This window comes from Salmo salar, chromosome 09, assembly GCF_965601325.2.
Source record: "Salmo salar chromosome 09, fSalSal1, whole genome shotgun sequence".
NCBI classification, from domain to species: domain Eukaryota; kingdom Metazoa; phylum Chordata; class Actinopteri; order Salmoniformes; family Salmonidae; genus Salmo; species Salmo salar.
Window position 1 is genome coordinate 157,027,594 of NC_138299.1, and position 15,183 is coordinate 157,042,776.

General features: G+C 43.9%; 1 protein-coding gene across 1 annotated transcript in view; it reads right to left on the reverse strand.

Moving 5' to 3' along the window:
* The window catches only part of LOC106613293 (rho guanine nucleotide exchange factor 26), an 82,382-nt gene that overhangs the window by 33,565 nt on the left and 33,634 nt on the right, over nucleotides 1-15,183 (reverse strand). The window contains exons 9-11 of the mRNA XM_014215381.3: nucleotides 11,983-12,057; nucleotides 11,727-11,816; nucleotides 4,820-4,974 (exon numbers count right to left, since the gene is read on the reverse strand). Coding sequence (XP_014070856.3) covers nucleotides 4,820-4,974; nucleotides 11,727-11,816; nucleotides 11,983-12,057 — 320 coding nt within the window. The remainder of the gene's footprint in view (nucleotides 1-4,819; nucleotides 4,975-11,726; nucleotides 11,817-11,982; nucleotides 12,058-15,183) is intronic.

Genomic DNA, 15,183 nt, shown 5'->3' on the forward strand with positions numbered 1-15,183 from the left:
GCTGGGCAGGTGAACTACACATCAGAGCCATCTCCTGAGAAGAGGTAGCTGGGCTGGGGAACTACACATCAGAGCCATCTCCTGAGAAGAGGTAGCTGGGCAGGGGAACTACACATCAGAGCCATCTCCTGAGAAGAGGTAGCTGGGCTGGGGAACTACACATCAGAGCCATCTCCTGAGGCTATGAGAAGAGGTAGTCCAAGAGAGACTGGCCAGCAGCATGGCGTTCAGGGTTAACGTTGGCTAAACTCTCTCTATCAAGCTCTACTGTTGGCCTAATGTACCGTGACCTAGCCGACAATGTATCTAGTACTTTCTCTTCATGCAAAGACAAACAGAGAGACAGAGAGAGAGAGAGAGCGAGCGAGAGAGCGAGCGAGAGAGCGAGAGAGAGAGAGACAGAGACACAGAGAGAGCGAGCGAGAGAGAGACAGAGAGCGAGCAGGAGAGCAGAGCGCAGAGAGAGAGCGAGAGAGCACAGAGAGAGAGAGAGAGAGAGAGAGAGAGAGAGAGAGGTAGTAGCGTGCCACAGCAGGGTTCCCGTGCCTCCACAGAACAAACCCAAACACTCCCAGCCCTCAACACACGCCAGTGGCAGCATACTGCTGGAACCTGTTGCATTGGATCAAATTCCCAGAAAGAAAGAAAAGATTTGAGGTATTTTGAGAGAGAGCGGCATGGCGATCCGTCTCAGACACAGCTGGAGATTCAGGAAATGAGAAACACACACACACACCACACACCACACACATGAATGAGCCATATGGTTTCCAGGAAGACAAACTTTATTCATGGCGTGCAGAATGTTCCTGAATTTGTTTTTTGGGGGGGGAAACAAGCTTCCATTCTGATCCCGCTGACAATGTGCAGCTCCTTGGGTTAAGTTCAATACAGACACACATATGTACAGACACACAGGCCAAATACACCACAGACACACAACAGACACCCTGATTCTGAGGACACCAATAGAGACAGGTTTGTATGTTTAGCCAAGACATTTGATGTTACATTTTCCAGAAATGGTCACTCAAGTACGTACGGTGCCGTCAGAAAGTATTCAGACTTATTCTAAAATTTTTCCACCTCAATCAATCTACACACAATACCTCATAATGACAAAACAAAAACAGGTTTTTAGAAAATGTTAGAAATGTATAAAAAATCTCTTTCAGAGTGAGGTTCTTGGTCACCTCCCTGACCAAGGCTCTTCTCCCCCGATTGCTCAGTTTGGCCAGGCAGCCAGCTCTATGAAGAGTCTTGGTGGTTCCAAACTTCTTCCATTTAAGAATGATGGAGCCCACTATTTTCTTGGGTACCTTCAATGCTACAGAAATGTTTTGGTACCCTTCCCCAGATCTGTGCCTCGACACAATCCTGTATCGAAGCTCTACGGACAATTCCATTGACCTCATGGCTTGGTTTTTGCTCTGACAAGCACTTTCAACTGTGAGACCTTATCTAGACAGGTGTGTGCCTTTCCAATTCATGTCCAATCAATTGAATTTACCACAGGTGGACTCCAATCAAGTTGTAGAAACATCTCAAGGATGATCAATGAAAACAGGATCCACCTGAAATCAATTTTGAGTCTCATAGCAAAGGGTCTGAATACTCATGTAAATAAGCTATTTCTTTTGCAAAAATGCAAAAATGTCTGAAAACCTGTTTTTGCTTTGCCATTATGGGGTATTGTGGGATGATTAATGAGGTATAAAAATAATTTAATCAATTTTAGAATAAGGCTGTAACGTAACAAAATGTGGAAAAAGTCAAGGGGTCTGAACATTTTCAGGATGCTCTGTATGGGTGTGTCTGTCCCACCCTGTCTGTCCCACCCTGTCTGTCCCTAGCACTGGAGCCATGTGGCTACACTTTCACTGTCAGCATGTTGGGACAGGGTGGTGAGGTGTGTTCTGGGAAACGGCCCGCACTCCAATGCTGGAGGCTCGGCCCTAATGCATGTGCTCTCTGACACCTGAAGCTGCATGAAAAAACGATGCAGGAACACAAAGGACTAGTCTGCCCTTCCCCCCTCTGAGGAGCCAAAATGTATCTCTCTGTTACAGTACGCAGAGGAATGACTACTGTGACAGAATAATACTATAGTATCCATGTCTGGTATCTGAAACTTGTCCCCTAAAGAGGACTCTGAAGCTATGTATATATATGATCTCTGTGGTAACTTGTCTCCTAAAGAGGCCTCTATATGGATGATGTCTGTGGTAACTTGTCCCCTAAAGAGGACTCTATATGTATGATCTCTATGGTAACTTGTCTCCTAAAGAGGACTCTATATGGATGATCTCTATGGTAACTTGTCCCCTAAAGAGGACTCTATATGTATGATCTCTATGGTAACTTGTCCCCTAAAGAGGACTCTATATGGATGATCTCTATGGTAACTTGTCCCCTAAAGAGGACTATATGTATTATCTCTATGGTAACTTGTCCCCTAAAGAGGACTATATGTATTATCTCTGTGGTAACTTGTCCCCTAAAGAGGACTCTATATGTATTATCTCTATGGTAACTTGTCCCCTAAAGAGGACTATATGTATTATCTCTATGGTAACTTGTCTCCTAAAGAGGACTCTATATGAATGTATGATCTCTGTGGTAACTTGTATCTGGACAGGGTCAACTCTGAATTACTCAAAGGGGTTTTATGTTTCTCTCAGAAATGCTGTCTTATTTACATTGGTCTCATCCCCTCATCACACCAGCCTTTAAATGCTGTGACACCCTGTGGAGATTGGGCCTGGGAGTGTTTAGGTTACTGTAAACTTGGTATTGTTTGATTGGTCAATTGTGGTTGGTTTTGGGTTGAGAAGGTTCCACCTTCAGATGTTACACATGTAATTAAATGCATTTGTTGTCTCTCTTATCCTGTATCCAGTTCATGGAGGAAGGTTGTATGATCAGTTGTCATTTCCTAGAATTATATTCTGGGATAAATACACCTCTTCCCCATTCATTGAGGAGACTCTCTCCATGCAGATTTTGGTTGTGGTATTTTTGTGGCCATTTTGTTTGCTTTGGCACCTTTCAACACCCCTCATTATCACATCTATACATGCAACCACTCACTTACACTGCTGATTACTGACTACACACACCGTTGTTAATTGTATTTAGTTTACTTCAGTTAATAAGGAATAACAAAAATATATTTATCTCCACGTTGTCTCCCTTTTTGTAACGAACTTCGAGCCAGTTCGTGACATAAGCATCTCTTTGTTCATGCTTTGTCCTGTAAGTTAACTTGAGGATCCATATGGTTGGAATAATGGCTTGTAATGCTTGTTAACCTCTCTGGGATAGGGGGCGGTATTTTCACGTCGGGATGAAAAGCATGCCCAAAGTAAACTGCCTGCTACTCAGGCCCAGAAGCTAGGATATGCATATTATTAGTAGATTTGGATAGAAAACACTCTGAAGTTTCTAAAACTGTTTGAATGATGTCTGTGAGTATAACAGAACTTATTTGGCAGGCGAAACCCTGAGGTCACTCTCTTTTCAATGGGTGTTCTATGGGGATCTAGATTTCTAAGGCACTTGCTTGCAGTTCCTATCGCTTCCACTGGATGTCAATAGTCTTTAGAAATTGGTTGATGTTTTTCCTTTGTGTAATGAAGAAGTATTGCTGTTCAGAACGAGGGTCGAGTGAAGTGTACTGTTTATTAGAGGAGCGTGACCACGCTCCACTTTGTTTTCATCCGGTATTAAACTGAACGCAGTTTATCCTGTCTTACATTTTATCGATTATTTACGTAAAAAAATAACTAAAGTTGTATTGGGAAAGTTGTTTGAAATGTTTGGACAAAGATTACAGGTAACTTATGAGATATTTTGTAGTCATGTTGCGCGAGTTGGAACCTGTGTTTTTCTGGATCAAACGCGCCAAATAAATTGACATTTTGGAGATATAACGACGGAATTAATCGAACAAAAAGGACCATTTGTGATGTTCATGGGACATATTGGAGTGCCAACAAAAGAAGATCTTCAAAGGTAAGGCATGAATTATATCGTTATTTCTGAGTTTTGTGTCACGCCTGGCGGGATGAAATATGATTGTCTGTGTTTGTTTGATGGGGTGCTGTCCTCAGATAATCGCATGGTTTGCTTTCGCCGTAAAGCCTTTTTGAAATCAGACACTGTGGTTGGATTAACAAGAAGTTCATCTTTAAAATGGTGGATAATACTTGTATGTTTGAGGGATTTTAATTATGAGATTTCTGTTGTTTGAATTTGGCGCCCTGCAAGTTCACTGGCTGTTGTCGAGGTGGGACGCTAGCGTCCCAATGATACCAGAGAGGTTCATGTTTGTAACTTAAGCTTCATGCCTGGTATGTTAAATTCATTCATTGTTCAATGTTAATTAAACATCTGCCTTTGATATAGACAATTCTCAGACCCATTCTTGCTAGTCAACGTCAACTCATTGTCTAATGCTTGCTTGTGTATTTTAATATCTTTATAGAGTCATATCAACATTTGAATAGGTTAATTACTTAGTCTTTAGTACGAGTGTTATGGGAGGTGTAAGGTCACACTTGACTCATCCCAGAGACAAATCACTCACACAAAGACACATGGATGAACACGTGGCATTTCCTGCACAAACTCTGTCGCAATGACTTACAGACAGTTTGGGCTTGCCAGCTCGCAATCTTTACATCTAGCATACTTAAAGATTTTATCATCACCACCCTCCCCATCTGTGTGATTGGCTAGTGAGACTGTGGAGTTGACTGTGAATGCTTGGTTAGACTGTGGGATTGGCTGTGATTGGCTAGTGAGACTGTGGACCCACCTCTTCTTCCTGGTGAGGATGAGGACATCATTGAAGAGGAAGAAGTAGACCTGATGACGTGACATCCTCTTGGAGAAGATGCCGTTCTCCTCCACGAAGGCTGTGAGCTCCCCTCGTTTCACCATCCACCTAGAGGACGACACCAATGGGAAGGGCTGGGGGGAGGGGGAGAGAGGACAGAGGGGAGAGGAGAGGAGAGAGAGGACAGAGGGGGGAGAGAGAGAGAGGACAGAGGGGGGAGAGAGAGAGAGGACAGAGGGGGGAGAGAGAGAGAGGACAGAGGGGGGGAGAGAGAGAGAGGACAGAGGGGGGGAGAGAGAGAGAGGACAGAGGGGGAAGAGAGAGAGAGAGGACAGAGGGGGGGAGAGAGAGAGAGGACAGAGGGGGGAGAGAGAGAGAGGACAGAGGGGGGGAGAGAGAGAGAGGACAGAGGGGGGGAGAGAGAGAGAGGACAGAGGGGGGGAGAGAGAGAGAGGACAGAGGGGGGAGAGAGAGAGAGGACAGAGGGGGAGAGAGAGAGAGGACAGAGGGGGGAGAGAGAGAGAGAGGAAAGAGGGGGGAGAGAGAGAGAGAGGACAGAGGGGGAGAGAGAGAGAGAGGACAGAGGGGGGAGAGAGAGAGGACAGAGGGGGGAGAGAGAGAGAGGAAAGAGGGGGGAGAGAGAGAGAGAGGACAGAGGGGGAGAGAGAGAGAGAGGACAGAGGGGGGAGAGAGAGAGGACAGAGGGGGGAGAGAGAGAGAGGACAGAGGGGAGAGAGGACAGAGGGGAGAGAGGGGAGAGAGGAGAGGAGAGAGAGGAGAGAGGGGAGAGGACAGATGGGAGAGGACAGATGGGACAGAGGGGAGAGAGAGGACAGAGGGGAGAGAGAGGACAGAGGAGAGAGAGAGGACAGAGGGGAGAAGAGAGAGGGGGGACAGAGGGGAGAGGAGGGACAGAGGGGAGAGGAGGGACAGAGGGGAGAGGAGGGACAGAGGGGAGAGGAGAGAGAGAGGACAGAGGAGAGAGAGAGGACAGAGGAGGGAGAGAGGACAGAGGAGAGAGAGAGGACAGAGGACAGAGGGGAGAGGAGAGAGGGGGGACAGAGGGGAGAGGAGAGAGGGGGGACAGAGGGGAGAGGAGGGACAGAGGGGAGAGGAGAGAGGGTGGACAGAGGGGAGAGGAGGGACAGAGGGGAGAGAAGAGAGAGGACGGATGATCAATATCAAGGTTTACAAATGTAATGTACTCCAGACATTCCTGTGTAGTGTGTGTGAACAGCTGGCTATGAGAGCAGAATGTATGTTCACAGCCCTGCAGATATCTGTTAGGCCCACATGTGCCAACAGCACTTTCCCACACTTGTGCCTGCCGAAGCGTGTGTGTATTTATGTACATCTGTTTGAATATATATCTGTGTGTGTGTGTGTCTATGCGAGAAAGAAATATGTAAGCCTTTCTAGCACACTGCTGGAAACACACTTGTCCATATCAACAGATAAAGAAATGGTGTGTGATTCAAAGAGGATGCTGGGAAAAGACCTTGTGAACGTACAGTTTGTACAGAACATAACACCATGCCTGTGTTAATGAGAGTGTGTGTGTGTGTGTTTTATTCTGTAATGCAGCAGCAACAGTTTTATAGGACCCTTATTCCTCTCCATTTCACACCAGTAGAGAAACGTCCTGTTCCCTCCCTGTGTCCCCTGGGAGACTGCTGGGGAAATGTCATGTATGACCAGGAATACCTAAATGTTCCTCAAAAGCAGACAGCTAATGGTAATGTCTTCACTGTACCTCATGGTACAGGCTGTTAAAGATACAATCCTTAGTTTCTACATTCATTTTTTGACTTATAAATGAATGATAGAGGGGCGAGAGTTCAGTTTAATTGTCGTATCCCATCGAAACACAAAACATCAGCTTGTTTTACTCTGTTTGTAAACAACCTACATGTAAAACAAACACTGTACAGCCTCATAACATGATTAAAACTATCATTTTGATATCATGGTCAGTCCTTGCATCCACAGCTCTGTCTACGAATTTGAAAGTGGTTTCTTCAGACCCAACCCTCAGCTTTTTCACCCAAAACAGAGGCAGAGGGACGCTTTTGTTATTGTTTCTATTTAAGATGAAATCACATGAGGGGAAACGGCGCCACGGTTTGCCCCCACCGCCTTGGTTTTGTTGACAAACGGAGGACGGGAGCGTGGCGCAGCATGGTCAAAACATCTGCATATCCTGTTCTATCACACATGCAGTGATGTCACGGGGGAGAGTTGTTTCACCATTAAGGATTCTACATTTAAAAACAATGGTACTTTCACCATTAAGGATTCTACCTTTTAAAACAATGGTACTTTCACCATTAAGGATTCTATCTTTAAAAACAATGGTACTTTCACCATTATGGATTATATCTTTAAAAACAAATGGTACTTTCACCATTATGGATTCTACCTTTAAAAACAATGGTACTTTCACCATTAAGGATTCTACCTTTAAAAACAATGGTACTTTCACCATTAAGGATTCTACCTTTAAAAACAAAACACTTCTGCATGTCAATGCTTCTCTCTAGCATGTATTCTTAAGTGTCCATCGTATCTCATAGGAGCTTAACAGTTCTTCTTCAGGGTTTACAGTAGGTTAACAGCTATAGACCCACTGGTGTGAATAGAGACAGTTATAAACCCAGCTATAGAGACAGTTATAAACCCAGCTAGAGACAGTTATAAACCCAGCTATAGACCCACTGGTGTGAATAGAGACAGTTATAAACCCCAGCTATAGAGACAGTTATAAACCCCAGCTATAGAGACAGTTATAAACCCAGCTATAGAGACAGTTATAAACCCCAGCTATAGAGACAGTTATAAACCCAGCTATAGACCCACTGGTGTGAATAGAGACAGTTATAAACCCAGCTATAGACCCACTGGTGTGAATAGAGACAGTTATAAACACAGCTATAGAGACAGTTATAAACCCCAGCTATAGAGACAGTTATAAACCCAGCTATAGACCCACTGGTGTGAATAGAGACAGTTATAAACCCAGCTAGAGACAGTTATAAAAACCAGCTATAGAGACAGTTATAAACCCAGCTATAGAGACAGTTATAAACCCCAGCTATAGAGACAGTTATAAACCCAGCTATAGACCCACTGGTGTGAATAGAGACAGTTATAAACCCCAGCTATAGAGACAGTTATAAACCCCAGCTATAGAGACAGTTATAAACCCAGCTATAGAGACAGTTATAAACCCCAGCTATAGAGACAGTTATAAACCCAGCTATAGACCCACTGGTGTGAATAGAGACAGTTATAAACCCAGCTATAGACCCACTGGTGTGAATAGAGACAGTTATAAACACAGCTATAGAGACAGTTATAAACCCCAGCTATAGACCCACTGGTGTGAATAGAGACAGTTATAAACCCCAGCTATAGAGACAGTTATAAACCCAGCTATAGACCCACTGGGGTGAATAGAGACAGTTATAAACCCAGCTATAGAGACAGTTATAAACCCCAGCTATAGAGACAGTTATAAACCCCAGCTATAGAGACAGTTATAAACCCCAGCTATAGAGACAGTTATAAACCCCAGCTATAGAGACAGTTATAAACCCCAGCTATAGAGACAGTTATAAACCCCAGCTATAGAGACAGTTATAAACCCCAGCTATAGAGACAGTTATAAACCCCAGCTATAGAGACAGTTATAAACCCAGCTATAGAGACAGTTATAAACCCCAGCTATAGAGACAGTTATAAACCCCAGCTATAGAGACAGTTATAAACCCCAGCTATAGAGACAGTTATAAACCCAGCTATAGAGACAGTTATAAAAACCAGCTATAGAGACAGTTATAAACCCCAGCAATAGAGACAGTTATAAAACCCAGCAATAGAGACAGTTATAAAACCCAGCTATAGAGACAGTTATAAACCCAGCTATAGAGACAGTTATAAACCCAGCTATAGAGACAGTTATAAACCCCAGCTATAGAGACAGTTATAAACCCAGCTATAGACACACTGGGGTGAATAGAGACAGTTATAAACCCCAGCTATAGAGACAGTTATAAACCCCAGCTATAGAGACAGTTATAAACCCAGCTATAGAGACAGTTATAAACCCCAGCAATAGAGACAGTTATAAAACCCAGCTATAGAGACAGTTATAAACCCAGCTATAGAGACAGTTATAAACCCCAGCAATAGAGACAGTTATAAAACCCAGCTATAGAGACAGTTATAAACCCAGCTATAGAGACAGTTATAAACCCAGCTATAGAGACAGTTATAAACCCAGCTATAGAGACAGTTATAAACCCAGCTATAGAGACAGTTATAAAACCCAGCTATAGAGAGAGTTATAAACCCAGCTATAGAGACAGTTATAAACCCAGCTATAGACCCACTGGGCTGAATAGAGACAGTTATAAACCCCAGCTATAGAGACAGTTATAAACCCCAGCTATAGAGACAGTTATAAACCCAGCTATACTGGGGTGAATAGAGACAGTTATAAACCCAGCTATAGAGACAGTTATAAACCCAGCTATAGAGACAGTTATAAACCCAGCCATAGAGACAGTTATAAACCCAGCAATTGAGACAGTTATAAACCCAGCAATTGAGACAGTTATAAACCCAGCTATAGAGACAGTTATAAACCCAGCTATAGAGACAGTTATAAACCCAGCTATAGACCCACTGGGGTGAATAGAGACAGTTATAAACCCAGCTATAGAGACAGTTATAAACCCAGCTATAGAGACAGTTATAAACCCAGCTATAGAGACAGTTATAAACCCAGCTATAGAGACAGTTATAAACCCAGCTATAGACCCACTGGGGTGAATAGAGACAGTTATAAACCCAGCTATAGAGACAGTTATAAACCCAGCTATAGAGAAAGTTATAAACCCAGCTATAGAGACAGTTATAAACCCAGCTATAGAGACAGTTATAAACCCAGCTATAGAGACAGTTATAAACCCCAGCTATAGACCCACTGGGCTGAATAGAGACAGTTATAAACCCAGCTATAGAGACAGTTATAAACCCCAGCTATAGAGACAGTTATAAACCCAGCTATAGAGACAGTTATAAACCCAGCTATAGAGACAGTTATAAACCCAGCTATAGAGACAGTTATAAACCCCAGCTATAGAGACAGTTATAAACCCCAGCTATAGAGACAGTTATAAACCCCAGCTATAGAGACAGTTATAAACCCCAGCTATAGAGACAGTTATAAACCCAGCTATAGAGACAGTTATAAACCCCAGCTATAGAGACAGTTATAAACCCAGCTATAGACCCACTGGGGTGAATAGAGACAGTTATAAACCCAGCTATAGACCCACTGGGGTGAATAGAGACAGTTATAAACCCCAGCTATAGAGACAGTTATAAACCCAGCTATAGAGACAGTTATAAACCCAGCTATAGACACAGTTATAAACCCAGCTATAGACACACTGGGGTGAATAGAGACAGTTATAAACCCAGCTATAGAGACAGTTATAAACCCAGCTATAGAGACAGTTATAAACCCCAGCTATAGAGACAGTTATAAAACCCAGCTATAGAGACAGTTATAAACCCAGCTATAGAGACAGTTATAAACCCCAGCAATAGAGACAGTTATAAACCCAGCTATAGAGACAGTTATAAACCCCAGCTATAGAGACAGTTATAAACCCCAGCTATAGAGACAGTTATAAAACCCAGCTATAGAGACAGTTATAAAACCCAGCTATAGAGACAGTTATAAACCCCAGCTATAGAGACAGTTATAAACCCCAGCTATAGAGACAGTTATAAACCCCAGCTATAGAGACAGTTATAAACCCCAGCTATAGAGACAGTTATAAACCCCAGCTATAGAGACAGTTATAAACCCCAGCTATAGAGACAGTTATAAACCCAGCTATAGAGACAGTTATAAACCCAGCTATAGAGACAGTTATAAATCCAGCTATAGAGACAGTTATAAACCCAGCTATAGACACACTGGGGTGAATAGAGACAGTTATAAAACCCAGCTATAGAGACAGTTATAAACCCAGCTATAGAGACAGTTATAAACCCAGCTATAGACCCACTGGGGTGAATAGAGACAGTTATAAACCCAGCTATAGAGACAGTTATAAACCCAGCTATAGAGACAGTTATAAACCCAGCTATAGAGACAGTTATAAACCCAGCTATAGAGACAGTTATAAACCCCAGCTATAGACCCACTGGGCTGAATAGAGACAGTTATAAACCCAGCTATAGAGACAGTTATAAACCCCAGCTATAGAGACAGTTATAAACCCAGCTATAGAGACAGTTATAAACCCAGCTATAGAGACAGTTATAAACCCCAGCTATAGAGACAGTTATAAAACCCAGCTATAGAGACAGTTATAAACCCCAGCTATAGAGACAGTTATAAACCCCAGCTATAGAGACAGTTATAAACCCAGCTATAGAGACAGTTATAAACCGCAGCTATAGAGACAGTTATAAACCCAGCTATAGACCCACTGGGGTGAATAGAGACAGTTATAAACCCAGCTATAGACCCACTGGGGTGAATAGAGACAGTTATAAACCCCAGCTATAGAGACAGTTATAAACCCAGCTATAGAGACAGTTATAAACCCAGCTATAGAGACAGTTATAAACCCAGCTATAGACACACTGGGGTGAATAGAGACAGTTATAAAACCCAGCTATAGAGACAGTTATAAACCCCAGCTATAGAGACAGTTATAAACCCAGCAATTGAGACAGTTATAAACCCAGCTATAGAGACAGTTATAAACCCAGCTATAGAGACAGTTATAAACCCCAGCTATAGAGACAGTTATAAACCCAGCTATAGACCCCACTGGGGATCATTCCAAGACCATCTCCATACCTTGATCTTAAAGTCCAGTTGAGAGTTGATAGTGTACATCATCTCAGTTCTCTCCATGGTACGGGCCCCTTCGTTACACTTACGCACCACCTAACACACACAGTTATTAGCTCTCACAGACACGTGCAGATACAAGCAGGCTCACATACAAAGACCACAGGGGAAAACACAGGCTCCTTCCTTGATCTCATGTTGAGATGGGCCTTTGACCTTTGACTTGGCATCAATTTGGGTTTGACACCAGTTGACCTCTCACCTTGCTGACTGATTGAAGGGCTTTCTTACAGGCCTCATACTGAGATGAGCCTTTAGAAGCCTTCTGACAAATTACCTGAAAAACAGAGAGAGGTCAGAGGTCAGAGCAGATCACACACGCGCACACAGTGCCTGTGTACACAGTAGAGTATGATGTCATAAAGACTGTGTACACAGTAGAGTATGATGTCATAAAGGCTGTATACACAGATTATGATGTCAAAGGCTGTGTACACAGAGTATGATGTCATAAAGTAGTGTGTGTGTGAGATCAGCTAGTTATCCACTTTGTTATTCCTGGGAGAGGCTTCCAGAACACATCTCTCACTAACACTGCTGTCATGAACACACTCACATGCACGCACGCACGCGCACAAGCGCACACACACGCACGCGCGCACAAACGCACGCACGCAATGCGGTTGGAATCGTTAAGTGTTACCAAAACTTTCCCATGGCTCAAAAGCCTCCTACTTCATGGCCTAGTATCCTGCCTTAAACCTCAAGGGAACAACTAAAACAGGGAAGGAGAGAGAAGGAGAGAGATAGAACAGTAAGTGAAAACATTAGTAAAAGAATTGGTAAAAAAAATGAGGGACCAATGAATGACAGAATAAACAAACATTTCTAGGTCAATAGAGTTAGGAGCTGAACTCTTTGACCCAGTTAAGACAAAGGCTACAGTAGACAAAGGCTACAGTAGGTGAAGGCTACATTAGACAAAGGCTACTGTAGGTGAAGGCTACAGTAGGTGAAGGTTACTGTAGGTGAAGGCTACATTAGACAAAGGCTACTGTAGGTGAAGACTACTGTAGGGGTGAAGGCTACAGTAGGTGAAGGTTACTGTAGGGGTGAAGGCTACAGTAGACAAAGGCTACAGTAGGTGAAGGTTACAGTAGACAAAGGCTACAGTAGGTGAAGGCTACATTAGACAAAGACTACTGTAGGTGAAGACTACTGTAGGTGAAGGCTACTGCAGGTGAAGGCTACTGTAGGTGAAGGCTACTGTAGGTGAAGGTTACATTAGACAAAGACTACTGTAGGTGAAGGCTACTGTAGGTGAAGGCTACTGTAGGTGAAGGCTACTGCAGGTGAAGACTACTGTAGGTGAAGGTTACAGTAGACAAAGGCTACAGTAGGTGAAGGCTACATTAGACAAAGACTACTGTAGGTGAAGGCTACTGTAGGTGAAGGCTACTGTAGGTGAAGGCTACTGCAGGTGAAGGCTACATTAGACAAAGACTACTGTAGGTGAAGGCTACTGCAGGTGAAGGCTACTGTAGGTGAAGGCTACTGTAGGTGACGGCTACTGCAGGTGAAGGCTACAGTAGGTGAAGGCTACTGCAGGTGAAGGCTACTGCAGGTGAAGGCTACTGTAGGTGAAGGCTACATTAGACAAAGGCTACTGTAGGTGAAGGCTACATTAGACAAAGGCTACTGTAGGTGAAGGTTACATTAGACAAAGGCTACTGTAGGTGAAGGTTACATTAGACAAAGACTACTGTAGGTGAAGACTACTGTAGGTGAAGGCTACTGCAGGTGAAGGCTACTGTAGGTGAAGGCTACTGCAGGTGAAGGTTACATTAGACAAAGGCTACTGTAGGTGAAGGCTACTGTAGGTGAAGGCTACTGCAGGTGAAGGTTACATTAGACAAAGGCTACTGTAGGTGGAGGCTACATTGCAGGCACGAGGGAAGGCTACTGTAGGTGAAGGCTACTGTAGGTGAAGGCTACTGTAGGTGAAGGCTACTGCAGGTGAAGACTACTGTAGGTGAAGGCTACTGTAGGTGAAGACTACTGTAGGTGAAGGTTACAGTAGACAAAGGCTACAGTAGGTGAAGGCTACATTAGACAAAGACTACTGTAGGTGAAGGCTACTGTAGGTGAAGGCTACTGTAGGTGAAGGCTACATTAGACAAAGACTACTGTAGGTGAAGGCTACTGCAGGTGAAGGCTACATTAGACAAAGGCTACTGCAGGTGAAGGCTACATTAGACAAAGGCTACTGTAGGTGAAGGCTACTGTAGGTGAAGACTACTGCAGGTGAAGGCTACATTAGACAAAGGCTACTGTAGGTGAAGGCTACTGCAGGTGAAGACTACTGTAGGTGAAGGCTACTGTAGGTGAAGACTACTGTAGGTGAAGGTTACAGTAGACAAAGGCTACAGTAGGTGAAGGCTACATTAGACAAAGACTACTGTAGGTGAAGGCTACTGTAGGTGAAGGCTACTGTAGGTGAAGGCTACATTAGACAAAGACTACTGTAGGTGAAGGCTACTGCAGGTGAAGGCTACTGCAGGTGAAGGTTACATTAGACAAAGGCTACTGTAGGTGAAGGCTACTGCAGGTGAAGACTACTGTAGGTGAAGGCTACTGTAGGTGAAGACTACTGTAGGTGAAGGTTACAGTAGACAAAGGCTACAGTAGGTGAAGGCTACATTAGACAAAGACTACTGTAGGTGAAGGCTACTGTAGGTGAAGGCTACTGTAGGTGAAGGCTACATTAGACAAAGACTACTGTAGGTGAAGGCTACTGCAGGTGAAGGCTACTGCAGGTGAAGGGTACATTAGACAAAGGCTACTGTAGGTGAAGGCTACTGCAGGTGAAGGCTACTGTAGGTGAAGGCTACATTAGACAAAGGCTACTGTAGGTGAAGGCTACTGTAGGTGAAGGCTACTGTAGGTGAAGGCTACATTAGACAAAGACTACTGTAGGTGAAGGCTACATTAGACAAAGACTACTGCAGGCGAAGGCTACTGTAGTGTGGGTGAAAGTGATTTCACTGGGGGAACTGAATGGAGGGGGGAGGAAACGAGAGACCAGTTTAGTGTAATCAAATCTTCAGTGTTACGTAAGAGAAAGTCCTTTAGAGAGTGAGACCGTCATAGACAGGGTGTGTACGTTCCTTTCTGCATGGTTATATACGTCTATGTAACTAAACATCACCCCCCCCAGGAACCGGGATTCGTCGGACCAGGTAATGTTTTTCCACTCCTCAATTGTCCAGTGTTGGTGATGGCCTGGCCACTGGAGCCTCTTCTTGTTTTTATCTGGTAGGAACCCAGTGTTGGTGACGGCCTGGCCACTGGAGCCTCTTCTTGTTTTTATCTGGTAGGAACCCAGTGTTGGTGATGGCCTGGCCACTGGAGCCTCTTCTTGTTTTTATCTGGTAGGAACCCAGTGTTGGTGACGGCCTGGCCA